Here is a 15,513-nt window from a genome sequence, read left to right as displayed (position 1 = left end):
TTGAAAATAACATTGAAATAAAAGACTTGAAAGTCATTCTAGAAGAAAGCATAAGAAATCTCAATTGGAGGTAGAATACTGCACATTTCCAATGAAAAGATAAACGTAAAAATAAGAAAGAATAACGCATATAAGTAACTTAGTTCAGTTCAAGTGTTAACGAACTTCAAATTACATTCACGAAAGAATTCCCTGAGAATTGATGTTACAACTTGAAGTTTCTTTCTTTCTCGGTAAACTATTACTCAACTATCCTAGATTTTTGTTATTATAATTGAACAACAACTCTTAGTTAATAATATTTGTTAATATAAGTTTCTATCTATAGAGCATAATTAATGTAACAAACTTCCATAAAATACACTTAAACTAATGAAGACACGTGATTAGTACTTTCTACTATTGAGCTAAAAACCGCATCTTCAGACAATACTATTGTCTGTATAAAACCAAACATTTGGAAATCCATCATTACTTCATCAAGTAAAATGTGGATGGTGAAATAGTAATGTTGAAACACAGGTCAAGCTCCCAAACTTAACATTCTAATCAAGGCGCTGTCAAAGGCTCAATATGAAAGCTTAAGAACTTAGGCTGCAAATTAAGTACGATAGTTATCTATAATCCAACCTGTGAAAGAGTTTTGGATAACGAGCCAAGAATAGAATTGTTTCATAAATTAGCAGAGCACATATCCTGATTAATTGTATAATTATAATTAAGAAAATAATATCCTAAATTGTAGGTGACACTTTTTTTTCTGAAAATTAGAATATTTACTACCCCTAGTTAGGATCCTTATGTGTTGGAGCTAAAGGCTATTTATGTGATCTGCATAATTGAATAAATTCTATATTTTTCAATAAATTTTAGCCAACCACAGAATGTGTCGTGTTATTAACATTTCTCATCATAAAAAGAATTCAAAATGACACATTTGACGCTTCTAATCATTTAAACCAGAGATGAGACTAAAGAGTTGATTTATAAACAAAATGGATGGATAAACTAATGGTACACCTATTCTTCCCTAACGCAACTATTTGTACAAGTATAGGAGCTTCTTGGTACCTCTGATACATCATATCTCTAATCCTATTCGACTTTCCTACAAAACTGTATGCAGTTTTAAAGTTCCGAAAATTAGATGGAATGATGACTGTTTGGATGAATACTTAACCATCCATGCTGCTTCAATCTTGTATCTCGCACTTTAAAGGTAGAGTTACAAACCGTCTTCGAACTCGTCGGGTATATGCAACTTCTCAACAGCAGCCTGTTTCAAAAAGAATAAATAATGACAACAACCATAAGTTTATTCCGTGTACAACTATGATCATACAAATTAACAGTAAATAGTCAAAACTTAGTTCCTGACATCGTATGTCTCTATATATTAGTCTCTCAAATTTTAAGTCTCTAGAATTAACTTCTTTTTCTTCGATGTTAGTGCCTGAACATATTATTTTGTCTTCAGCCTAAGAAGCAAAACGATAAAAAAGATTAATTTTGACTTATTTGATTGTTACAAAATAAATTTTAAGTCTAATTCAACCTTACAAAACCATTATAAGGTGAAGTTCAAACCCATTTATATACTCTAAATTAGTCTTATCTCTAGTAGAAGTGAGACTTCTAACACATCCCCTCACGCTTAGGTATATACATCTCGAGCGTAGGACTGGACATTAATAAGTGGTCCGATAACAGATGAAACAATAGACCCAACAAACATCAAATTTCACTAAGATAAACTATAACCCATAACTTTGATACCATTTTAAGAAATTGACTTTAAACTTAACTCAACCTCACAAAACTAGCTTGTAAGGTGAGGTTTGGATCTACTTATATACTCTAAATTAACCTTATCTCTAATGGATGTGACTTCCACCAACATTGACTTTTATATTTTCATAGACTAAATAATAGTGAAATACAATTTCAGGAAGTAAATTGGTCATTTACTTTACAAATTAACTAAACATTCAGCAAACGAATCTGAGAGCCGAAGATCAGTTATTTGTAAAAATTGTAAACGCATTTAGAACAAAAGGATTGTTGTAACTCAGTTATAAAGCAAGTTCACCTTAATGGCAGCAGCATCTGTTGCAGATGGTTTCAAATCCAAAGCAACACCATAATGAAACATTGCTCTTTCATGCATGTTACGCCTTCTATAGATATTGCCCATCAAAGCATAGACACTACTTTCACGAGGAGCACACTCTTTTAACTCCTCTAGGACATCCAAAGCCTCGTCAAATTTTTCTAAGCTGATGAGTATGCTGGCCTTTTGATACATGGGAAGTGGATTTTTCTTATCTGCTAAGATAGCCTTCTCCATTATGGTCAGTGCTTCCCAGCTTCTCTGACAGACCACATAAGTATACTTTCAGAATAACGGATACAGAAACGCGAGCATAAGACAAATGCAATAGTAGTCTGTATGTACTAATACACCTAGAGTGGCAAGAGATTATTAACCTTTAAAGCATGCAAAGCAGTTCCAAGGTATGACAGTATAACAGAAGATCGTGGGTTGATTTGGAAGGCCATACGGAAATGATGTTCAGAGAACTCAAGCTTCTCTTGGCGAAGATACAGCATTCCAAGTCCATACCATGCCTTATAGTGCCTTGAATCAACCATGAGTGCACTCTGGTAGGACTTAATCCCATTTTCAAAATCTTCTAGTGCAACATACCTGCAAAGAACAGTGAATCATGACTCACGAGATCATGAAAAGTTGTTAAACCATGTTTAGACACGTGTATATATGTAAGATTAATGTTCATACTCATGTCCACAAAGGGTGTGAGCATATGCAAATCTGGGATTTAGTTGAACAGCTCGTTGAAAGCTCTTCAGTGCAGTTTCATGATCTTTCTGCAGGCTGTAGCAATTACCCATGGCACACCTGCCATAGTATTCAATACAAAAGACAAACCAGGATTAGTGACAATAATTAGAACAGAACAGCCAAAATAACATTCCTTGGTGCTAGAACAGTACGGTAATATTCTCATCAGCTTCACAAGCAAATAGCTCTAGAAAACCAAAATACACAAAAATGTCTAAAGTTTGGCTCACAGTAAGTGCACACATGCGCACTCACACACATGAGCACACATAGCAGATGTAATTTTAAGCAATCTGGAAAGAAGAGAGTAGGTGCATAAAAATGCCATAAGAAGAATTTTGAGTACAAAAACTGAATTGTTACACAATTAAAATAAAGCTCAATGTAACACTACCAAGATTGAGGAGCTAAGCGATCAGTTGAAATCAATTCCTGAGCCAGGTAACTTAGCTTCATATCTTCCTTTAAATGCTGCACCAGATATAAGTCAGTTTTTAAGGGAAACATCCAGTAATCATTTAAAAATTTAAACTTTATGTGGAAGGAAGAAGCTAAAGAAATACAAGGATATTCCAGGTGCCCCACATCCAAGTTTCCTTTTGAAATTTTGTAGAAGACAACCGTTAAAAAAGGAATCGTTTTACATATATAGTACTAGCTATGTAACATCAGAGAAATCATAGCATCAAACACATTCTAGATATAACCTTAGAATAGGAGCACAGAGCAAGGGCATCAAAACATTATTATCTTTCTGTCAAGAGACTTTATTGGTTGAAAGGACCAAATGTGCAAATCAAAATGCAACAAAGAAAAATGGTTTGCTGTTAACAAAGAAAATATATTTCAACTCACATAAAGGACTGTTGAGTGTATATCCATTCCTTCCAAACTATAGGGTGTAATCTGACGAGCACGACTAAAGGCACAATCAGCTTCCAAGTAATCAACTAGCTCAAAGTATGCTTTTCCAACCTGCATTAAAACATGCTCAAGTAAGGAGGAGATTTCAAACGAGTTGAATTAATAAAACAAATCCAACCACTATGCTGGAAGGGATAGTTTTTCTCATTTTAGCCTTCGAGACAAGATTGTTTCTGTATAAGGAAGCACTGATAAGCCAAGTTCTACGAGGCAGTTTTGTTTTATGGTGTTAGTCTTATATATGTGGTGTGACAGACCAGTAGGAGGCCTTTAAGATATTAGTTTGTCGGTGCTTAACATAAAATTGAAAATTCAAGGAAAATAATTTTACTTCATTATATATATTAGGGTCCAAAGTTTACAGCATCCTGATACTTAACAAATATCCCAACACTTTCTATTTAGTAAGCCACTTCCGAAACAAACAGTGGACATCTAACTGTGTCAAATAAGTGCCATGTCAGACATGTTTCTGAAATATATGAACAACACCAAATTGTTGTTTGCTTTTTAGTTCGTAGTCTTGGCTTCCCTTGATCTCTTCCACCCACTATCTTATTGTCCATCCAAAAAGATTAATCTATTGTCGTCATTCAGGACGAAGCCTAGTAGCAATTTTTACATTTAAAGTAACCCTGACTAAAGAGTCTTCCGGGCTTGAAGCCTGAACAACTGCCAAACAAAACTTTTGTGCTGAGATTTAATTTAGGATCTAAAATTTAATTTAACTAAGCTTTTTTTTTTCTAGTTCTTTGTTTTTATTTCTATATTTATAGTCTCATCAAAAGTTGACAAAGATTTTATTTTATTCACATCTTATATTCATTGAATTAGGGCCCAAAGTAGTAAAAGATTAGTTAACTGGATAGTGAGATTAATTTCGATTTGAGGTTAGGACCTCAGACAAGGCTTCATATACAGAAAAAAATAGTCTTTTTATTAGTGAGAAAAGTGGAGAAATGTAACTAAGGGCAGATAAGATATTCTTTCAATGAAGGGAAAAATAATCAAGTACTATAAAGAACAAAATTTGTACGTTCACTGAACAAAAATTGGAATAAAACAAAATAAGCATGACGAATCCCAAATAAATACCAATGAAAATGCATCGAGCTACCAAAATTACCTGAGAAAGAACCCAACCAGTGTTGTAATGCTTCTGAGGAAGTTTCAGATAGGTATCTAGCGCATCCTGCTCTTCCACAAACAGATATTTAGGAAACAAATACATCTTGGGACAAGGTATTTTCCCCATTTTATTTCCAATTTTAAATCCCTAATTGCAATAATAACCTAAATATCTGGATTTTCCCGAGAAAGAATTAATTAATTACCTGGCTCCTATATAAACAGGAAAGTCTATAGCCTTCACCAAGAACTCTTAGAAGGGTCAATATTTCTGAAGCGCCAGTGCTGATCTTAGAACCACCTGTTACTTGCCTGCCAATATGAAAAGTTGCTGCTTCTTGCTCATATGTTTTGGCTTCAACGTCAGGAGATGAACAAGAATTTGTAGATGTATTATTTAAAGAATAATCTGGAACATCACTACGAATCCCTACAATTAAAAAAATGGAAATCATTTAGAATTTGAACAAGGAAACTTTTTAGGCAGTAAGCACCATAAGGAAAATAAACGAATTAATCATAATCATAAATGGATATGTAAAGTTAATAAAGTAGTTCAACATAGTATGCTGACACCTAGCAATGGATAGTATTTCTATCTGGCTCACCACTTTAGACAAAGGAGATGGCAAGAAAATCAAATTATATGAACTTTCCTTCTGAAATCTTTCGAAAGTCTATAGCACAGAAGAAACCGACAAGAAATCTAACATTGTCAGCTGGGATGCAACTTGTACAAGGGAATGATTTCCCAAATATTGCAACTCAACTATTTGTTAATGGAAACATTTCCATATAAAAGAATAAGCTAATAGACTAGAGTAGTGGGATATATAAACATTCATCACCTTCATCAATGTTTTCGTTGGCCCATGACTGCCCTTTACGAATTGCCATGGCACGAAATGCCACATGGTTTACCTTTGAACCTCCCTTATAAGAATTATTATTTCCATTTCCCGATACAACAGCTGAATTAGCATTTGCGTTTACACTTTCACTACTAGAGAGCCTTGAACTACGTCGAGGACCAGAATCAGAAAATAATCTACCTGAAATCTGTAACAATATATATTTAGTTTAGGAAAAAAAGGAATAGTGGAAAATGAGAGATTTATTATATAATCTTGGACAAGTCAAGCACTCAACTGAGTGTGCATAGTATTACAATCATGCAAAACACAAGTTACTCATCAAAATAAATGGTCAATGAATTCATACATTATAGTATGGAAAATATATTCAACTATTCATCTTACAATGTATAGCACCAAATAAAAATCCACAAAGAACAGAATGCAAAATAACTATAGCTGAGTGATTGCAGAAAATTGAGTACCAATGTTGCAACCATATAAATGAGAATCAATGGTAATTGGTAACATGAATTAAAAAGGTAAACTCAGATACCCACCCATAACATCATTATCAGATAGAAACACAATGGATGTCAAACAATGCTGATAGCAAAAATGTCATTCCTGAGATAAGAAAATGCTAACATGAATTGTGATGTCAACAATCTGAATAAATCTAGATCACTAACAAATACCAAAACAAGAAAAAAATAATCTATCCAATTCTGCCATGGTTTACTCTAGATTACAGAGAAAATCCAAGACCGATGGCACGTTTATCTACAATTGATGCAACTATAGGTTGAACTATAGAACCAACCTTTCGTAACTTTCCTTCACCCACAAACTTTCTTCGAGGGGCTTGAATAGGAGAGTTGACAATTGACTTAGGAGAACTGTCAACACTAAGTGTAGTAAGATTTTGACAATTTGGCATCACATTCCTACACAATGGGGGTGGAGCAACACCTGACAACTGCAAAAAACGATAACATAACATGTAATTGACCAAGGAACCTGCATTATCAATTTATAAACTAAAGAAAACCGGGATGGCTTTATCCATGTCTGGATATATAGCTATTCACAATTTTTAGAACACATTAATAGGCATACATAATATAAAACTAGAATCACCTGTGCAACCATTGGAGATGGGGTGCTATAAAATGACATGTTAGATGAACCACTATTAATAGGTTGACAAGTAGCTCCTCCTAATAGAGATGCTCCATGATGATACGCAGCAATATCCTTGAGACCTTGCATTTGGTTGAGTTGCCTTGGACTCCCTTCTTCGGGAATACAAGATCTGGGAGCAACTTCATTGCTATCTTCAGGTGATATATGAGAGTTTGGAGAGGTTGAACAATTCAGGTATTCCTTTTGTAGGCAAAAGGCAGCTGCTTCACCAAAAACTACACTTGCTTCTTCAGCAGCACCTAGAAAACAGTGTATGATAATAATGACGAATGAGAGAATAAGAAAAGAATATTAAGATTTACTCTAGAAAACAGTCATTTAGTTAAACCAATCAATTTGCATCAGTTTCCTGGCCATATGTCGTCTTTCCATTGAGTCACTTGACAGATTCACTATTTGTTAAAGTCATAAGCAGTATAGTAAGGAAGAATTTTTTTTATAAGGCTCATTACTGTCGAGGTTTTTCATATAGCACATGAAAACCATGACAATAGAGTGTGCCTGGTGCTCCATTACCAAAACAAAATGTATAAACAATAAGTACATCATTACCATACCATACTGTTTAAAATGGTTGCGTTAGATTTCTTATTTTTCCAAAGCTAAAAATAATTTCTTGGAAATGGGAAAAATGCATTTAAAAAATATGCAAGCAGCAATTTGAACTAGTAGGTTTGGCCAATTGCTTCATTAAGCATGTTCAGTCATTGGGATTTGTAGGAGTAATTAATATATCTAGGCAATCATGATGTGTAGGCTAGGAGGTTGAGTGTTGGATAACCTCTAACCTAGCACCTAGCTGCAGCCTTTAGTTTTTCACCTTTTTTGTATCTCCTTCATCATATATATAAATATCAGGAATAGTAGAGGGATTCTAATTAAGCCCTCAAACATATTTTGTCTGTTTTAATCTCAACTGGATTCAAGTGCTATCATCTCACATTACCTAATATACACAACTCCTCATATGCAACCCACATTAGAGGATCCATTGACAGTGCCTGCTTGAAATGTTGTATGGCACTTTTCCTTCTGTCAGTGCATCTGAAAAGGTAGAATAATTATTAAAGGGAATATAGATATGAAAATAGTATGAACTAAAGCCAAGACAGGCATTTAAAGACAATTCAATGGAAACCAGTCACAGAGGACCAAATATTCATTGAACATACCAAATACTTGATGGGAATCAACCACTAAATGGCAACCAAGGCTGTGATGTAAACATGCAACCATTTGATAAAGGGATGTGCCAATAGAGAGAAGTGAGATTATCTAAATATTATAGAATCCTATGTGAAATTATGAGCAATATCAATCCAAATAGTTTTTGAAGAGCTGGTTATAAAATTCAAGAGTTGAAATCACCCTTGCTGTCTACTTTATGTGGCAACAAAATGTATTCTCCAATTCTTGATATGATTGTTTTGGAGTTGTCCATCCTTCTCAAAGAATATGCTTACAAAAACCAAAAAGTTTCACCGCAAGTTATTAATATTTCTAGGGCATAGTTATCAAAGCTAAGAAAGAAGCACTGCAGTGCATAGAAACGAACCCCAAAAAAGGCTATAAAGGTATAGCACATGGTTGGATAAGCAATTTAATAAATTTTATTTACAACTTATATAATTAATAGTTTATATTTATATTATATACATTCAAATGGTAAAAGAAAATTAAAAATGAATGCTCATAATCCATTACATATTTATAATTAACAATAAAAGGTAAAGGAAGAAACAAAAGAAAATTCACAAGATATATTCATATATCAAACATAAGATATAAGATATACTAAACATTAGATAACAAGCGAGAAGGCATTGCACAGAGAAAACAACACAGGAGGTTGGCGGTTCACAGATGGATGCATGGGAAAATACAACTAGGGATTTAAATTATAATGGTTGAAGCAAAATTTCAATTTTACTCCTGGCACCCACAAGAAAAGTAATGTCTTTTAGGGCAAAATGGGGTTTACAAAAAGGCTTCATTTAGTGTAGCTAGAATGCTAGGGCCATTGGTTTGGTTACAACTGTAGCAGTCCCTATTTGAGAACATGCTACTATTCAAACTTTGTAGCGCCTGATGACTGCTCTTCACGGTATACCACTATAGCATGCTATTCATCACTATGTTCAAGGGAAAATTGTATAAGTACAACTCTTAGCTTCTTCTACATACCAATGAAAAGTGCAAAGTGGTAAGAACAACAACACTAATTTGGTGTCATTGTTGAGTATATGTTATGTGATTTTGCAAAATTAGTTAGATTATTTAATTTATAATTATCAAAGAATATATATTGGGGGAAGGGTAGTCAACATTGATATGAAGACAGTTCAGCAACCTGTAAATGAGCCCTAATAAATAATGACCAGCTGCACCATTTGGAACCTACATAGTAAGAAAAACAAAATTAACAAAATCATTAACCTTCATCCAGAAATGCACCAACAAACTATAATAAAAAGCTACTTGAAACAGAAGGGATATGTCAACTTAGGTGAAAAACGAATCAATAATAGCAAACTCGACTTATAGTACATAGTTGAATAACAATGATAAAAAAACTAATGGACCCCAGTACCAGAAGGCTTCTTGCTATGAGAATGTACGAAAGAGGATCATGATACGCAAAATATGAATGATAATAAATTTAAAATTCTTTGGGGAATACAATATGGCCACCTATATATTTTTATAATTTAATAACTAGGAGATAACCATTAATCTAAAATACATTCTAAACTGTGTTTTATACCTCTGCACTAGGGTCATTGATAGGACATAACGCTGCTTCAGCTTCAGTAAGAAGATCCATATGAAAGCATGATATGGCAAACAAGTACCGTGACTGAGCCATTTGGGAGCCTTCAAGTAATAAATAAGGAAAATAACGTGTCAAGATAAATAATAAGAAGCACTGCTACAAAATGACAGCAAGTAAAGGAAGTGAAACATTCTATTACAAGTTAATTAAATAGGTGGAAATAAAGGGTGGTGATATGATATTTAAAAATAATAGGACATAGCTCCAAAACTGACCGAAACGTAAATAACTAAGTAAGGGGGAAAATACCCTTTAAGATATGGTATGCACAATAAGCTTGATTGCTCTGCAAGTAACAGCCAGCTAACAATTGCAAATTTGTCTGCATTAAACAAACACAAATATCAAACACTGACGAAGAAAGTTTAAAAAATGTCCTTTAGCAAGTGATGTAAACTTAATAAATAGCCAAATAAAGGATGAAACAAACTTCATGGGCAAGTAATAGTTAACGATGTTACAAGGGTACAAAGATGTTAACTAGGTATATTCCAACACAAGGATCACAAGCACCAATGGAGATATTAAATCATCTAGAAATATGACAAAATTATAATATATAAGTAGATGCAAACCTGACCTAACCATACTGATTTTGTGGAGTTTAGTTCAATTTAAATTTAACTTTCTTAAGATGGTATTAGAGTCATTAATAACTTATCCTAATGAGGCACTAGGCCTATCGTGCTACCCACAATTAGACCATCTCTCTATTCCCACGTTTGATGCCTTCAACGTGAAAGGACGTGTTCACAATGCCACATCATCTAGAGATATGGCCAAATTATAACATATAGGTGAACACAAACCTCAGTTTACTAAGCTAATTCTGTAGGTTGAATTAAACTTAATTTCTACTTTATTTAAGAGACAGCTAATTCTGTAGGTTGAATTAAACTTAATTTCTACTTTATTTAAGAGACACATACGAAAACACATGTACCTTAGCTACAAGTACAACAAATAATGACGATACATCATACACATCAATTCAGAAAAACTTCACCAACACGTGTAACAATAATAAGTTAATAATAAAACATATCAATATCAAATCTTAAATATGGACGTCTCCTTTCCCACAGATCTGCATGATTCACACTTGCCGTAAATGAATATAATTAACAGCAGGTTGCGTTATGTTCAGGGTAACAAGGGTTTTTCCTTGTCAACAGATCAAAACACTATCTAGCCCTAAACTTAAGGTTAAATTCTGCAAAAACATCTTCATGTTACACAAGCAACCATTGCATGTCGAACAGTCAAACTAAATAATCGCTTACAGTTCTTAGGCTTAGCTCTTGAGGGGCTGTATGTACACCACCCGACCAACATCTATTGGCCAACTAAGCAAGTCTCGCATGTGACTGTCTGAGGGTGCAGTCAATTAGCCTATCCTTCTTTGTCTCACATTGCAAAACCAATATGACATAACTGTTGACAAAACACTCAGGCATTGCTAATAGGAAAATGCTCGAAGAACATGAAGAATTCTTGAGCCCTGCCCTTGAGGGCCAGTATAATGGTCTCTACGACCTTCTGTGAACCTAGCAAAGGAAAATGCTAGAAGCACGTGAAGAATTCATGATGAGTATAATAGTCTCTAGAACCTTCCCATGATTCTAACAAAGGCACAATTGGCACCACCCCAGAATGGCAGGACCGACATACTTGCTTAATAGGCATCACCAACAGAGGTCATACATGATAGACCTTACTGAGCTTCTAAATTAATGACAAAGTTTAGGAGTCTCTAGCAGGTGTATTCTCTAGCGTGAACAAAAGTCAATTTCTAAAGCCAGTAAAAAAACTAGAAAACCTTTTTGGAGCTTCTTTACTGAAAAAAAAAAAAAAAAACTATTTTCCAGTAAAAAAGAAACCTATTTTTTTCAGTAAAAAAAAACTTTTAACTAGTGTCCATAGGCTTTATAACAAGTATCCCTCTTCCAGTGACTCGGCACAAACTCACTCCAAATTTTGAAACCACAAAAACCATCACCCATGTTCACCACTCTAAAGAAACCTATTAAACACTCAAGGAAACTCCAAACCTCAATTGAATCACCCTATTAACGCAACAAGATTAGAACAAAAGCAAATCAAAATCTCTCAGTTGGAGAAACTTCCTCAAACGAATCGAATCGAATCGAACAGCTAACGATACCCTGACCGAAGTCATCGATCTTGAAGCACAGGCAACGTAACAGAGTAAGGAAAAAAAATTGAAGTTCCACACGTTTGTGGGCTTTAGTAACTAATTTCTTCTTCCCTCTAGGTAGGTTTTGTACAATAAATTTCTAAGAAACCAGATAAGAACTAAAAGAAAAGTTCAGTGCATAGTGCTGAAAAGAGGATAAAATGCAGTGAAACATCACCTCGGAGGGAAACTGAGCACAGAGACGCTGCGAGATGAATATGGCATTCGAGTGCATGAAATGGCGAAGACTCTTCTGCACGCAATCCACAAGTATGGCTTCCATGGTTTGCTTCGCAATGTTCAATTTTCTATCGGGAATTGAAGAACATAACCAACACAAAAAGAGGGAGTGAGAGTGGGGTTTGGGTTCTGCTGTGATTTGTTTTGTTGTTGGTTTAAAATTGGGGGTCTCACGTGTTCGCTCTCTTTTTTGAAATTCAATCACGTGATGAGACACCCAATACAGTGCGTTTTCTGAACTGAAGTGCTATATGTGCTGAAAAGATCGTGAGGATCAAAATAGAAAAATTTATAAATAATAAACATGGTTCACCGAACTATCAATATTCTTTGATAAGGTTGAAAATAAAAATAAGATATATAATTTATTAAATTATTTATCTTTAATCATTTCATTCATAATTTAATTCTCTTTATCATTAGTCTTTTCGTTACATAGTTTATGCCCCTTTTTATTTCAAATAAGATATTAGATTGCATATCTAGATAATTTATTTTATTTAATAATATATTTTATTACCAAAAGTAATGGGGCTAAAGAGTGACATTTTGTTTGACAGATAAAAATGAAATAAAGAAGAAAAAGTATTTTCTTTTACAAATCTATGAAATATACATGATAGAGGGAATATAAAAATAAAGCTTTTTCTGGTGCAAGATTTTATTTCTTCTTTTTATGGTTCGAACAAGCATTTTCCTCTTTTTGTCTCTTCTACTCTTCCTTTGTGCTTCCCCTCTACAAAACGCATGAATCAAGCTCTCATGCCTTTCAATGGAGCTATTGATCTTTGCTTCCCCTCTATTAAAGCATTTTATCATTTTCTTTGCAATTACGGTTCATTCTTCTATTTCTTGCTCTTAATCGATGTGTTATATATGTTGTTGAAATGTCTTCTGATCATTTTTTTTCAAAATTATGGTTCAGCTCCCGACCATCCTCGAATGCATATGATGTTCATTGTTTAAGGTGAACTTATTTTCCAATATTCAACTACTAGTGTTGAATATTTTTTTTTTTAAGTATAATTTTAGTCCCTGAATTTTGACTTAAAATTAGAATTTGTTTATGTCCGAAATTTTGATATATTTTGGTCCTTAAACTTTATAAATGAATGAATATAGTCTTTTTTAACCAAATTACGTTAGCTTTTTCTAAGATATCGAACACATTTTTCAGCAGATATTGAACCAGAAATGTGTCAACGGTGTAAACAACTCCAATACTAATACAAAACACGTTCGACATGTCCAAAAAAGTTAACGTAATTGGGTTATAAGGATTATATTCATTCATTGTTTAAGTTTATGGATCAAAATGTATCGAAGTTTCAGACAAAGATGAATTTCAATTTTTGGTCAAAGTTCAGGGACTAAAAACATAATTAAGCCTTTTTTTTAACCAAAAGAATAGAGAAAGGAATGGAAAGATTGTACAAATGCAAATATGTGGCCGATTTTTAAGCTTATTTAAGTCATTTTGTTTATCCACCGAAAAATTTGGCGATACATTGTGGATAATTCTTTCAAGGTCAAATGTGGCTCATTAATTTGGATTTGGATTAAAAATTTGAAACTTCAATCTTTAATAAACATTGTGGCATGTTAATTTTTTTACATTCATTTCTTTTACATTTGGTTAATCCTTTTTACTCATTTCATTACTTGTCTATTTATACCATCTTCAGTGTACCATTTTCGATTTAATATACCATATTCGATTTCAACATGTTTGTTTTGCATAAACAATGTCACTCAATCTCAAAAGTGAACCTTGAGAAGGAACTTGTGCAACACATAACAACTCTAGCAATCAACAATTCAAATAGATAACAAAGCTCACAAAACACACAAGGAAACTCTTTTTGTATTTTTATCAAACAGTTGGTGTGCAACAAGAAAGTTAACATAGAGTGTTTATAATTGTTAAGAGTAGATTTCATTCACTTCATTCTCATGCATTCACAAACATCTCAATTTCATATTCAAGCAAAATCAATTCACAAGATTACTCAAATCCTATTCCTAGAGACTTTGAGCCTATGATAACTCATCAAATTTCAACTCCTTGAATTCTAACAAGTGAAATCATGCATTAAATTCAAGAGTCTTAAGATTACTAATGAATCATGTTCTACCCCTAGATACAAGCTCCATTAGGTATTCAATTTCAGTTCTAGGTTCAAAAAACATTTTCCAACACATCAAGAACCATAAATAAGTCATGGGTAATCAAAACAAAAGCAAGCATTAAGCATGGAATCAAATAATAACATTGAAATGGAAAATCATGTGTATATTAACAACACAAAAATACACGAGAAATTTGTTCATTACATCTAATCTTAACAAAAAGGTCTAGCTTTCTATGGTGGAGAACCTAGGGTTTACAAATAGAAGAAATAGGGAAAAGATGGAAACAAAGAGAATATTCAAGCCATCTCCCTAGGTTCTTGACAACTACTTCATGCTCCAATTGTGCCTCCCATTCGCGTCTCCAACTTCAATTCACAACCCATATTCCTCTCCTGCGTTAAAAGGGAGAAAACCACCATGAATGGAGGAGAAAACCCAAGGAGGAGTGAGAGAGCTTCCCAACACCCCTAGCAACCTCCAAGAGGCTCTCCAAGCACCCAAAAGTGTTTCTCTATCGTGCCAAATAAGGAAATCTTCCAAACTCTCGCGAGAAACATGTTTAAATACCTATTTTTGACACATTAGTTTCATTGTCGCCAGATGTCATCTCAGCACTGCCAAGCGTTATCAATAAAATTGCAAAATAGGCAACTCTAGAGAGTCACTGCCTGGCGAAATTCCTCCATTTCCAGGCGTCGTTGGCCACCGCTTGACGACACTTCTCCACCGCTAGGCGTCGTTGGCCATTGCTTGGCGGCATTCCTCCACCGCCCGGTGGTAGTTTTTACGAATTGAATGATGCTCAACCCTACTTTTTCACCGATCATCCTTGTGGGAACTCAACCTCACTCTCACCGCTTAGCCTTGTGGGCGCTAGCCTCACTTTTCACCACTTAGCCTTGTGTAGTTTGACAACATTTTGTATTTGAAGCATTGGGCGTGATTCTAGTGGCACCTAACGCAAGTATTTTCTTCAAATTGGTCTTCTCTTTCCCAAAACATACTCCCTTGAGTTCTTGCTTGTTTTTCTCCACCACAAATGCTTCCTATTAACTTATTTAACACACTCAAAATAGAAATGAGAGGTAAAACAATCATAAAATAACTAAAACACAAAACAATTCAAAATACATTA

At 34.1% G+C, this 15,513-nt stretch overlaps 1 protein-coding gene across 1 annotated transcript; it reads right to left on the bottom strand.

The window, feature by feature from the left end:
- Nucleotides 1-839: 839 nt before the first annotated feature.
- Nucleotides 840-12,436, bottom strand: LOC114180351 (cell division cycle protein 27 homolog B-like). Its single transcript, XM_028066654.2, has 16 exons — nt 12,184-12,436; nt 10,058-10,130; nt 9,740-9,849; nt 9,326-9,372; nt 7,922-8,019; nt 6,910-7,214; nt 6,593-6,748; nt 5,764-5,974; nt 5,122-5,345; nt 4,914-4,979; nt 3,719-3,838; nt 3,258-3,334; nt 2,801-2,920; nt 2,488-2,707; nt 2,090-2,371; nt 840-1,276 (listed from the first exon to the last, which is right to left on the bottom strand). The coding sequence occupies exons 1-16, from the start codon at nt 12,286-12,288 to the stop codon at nt 1,226-1,228; spliced, it is 2,265 nt and encodes a 754-aa protein (XP_027922455.1). The 5' UTR covers nt 12,289-12,436; the 3' UTR covers nt 840-1,225.
- Nucleotides 12,437-15,513: the final 3,077 nt, after the last annotated feature.

This window comes from Vigna unguiculata, chromosome 4, assembly GCF_037176805.1.
Source record: "Vigna unguiculata cultivar grain cowpea cultivar isolate G323 ecotype 2 chromosome 4, ASM3717680v1, whole genome shotgun sequence".
Lineage (NCBI taxonomy): Eukaryota > Viridiplantae > Streptophyta > Magnoliopsida > Fabales > Fabaceae > Vigna > Vigna unguiculata.
This window is presented reverse-complemented; position numbering and strand designations above follow the sequence as displayed.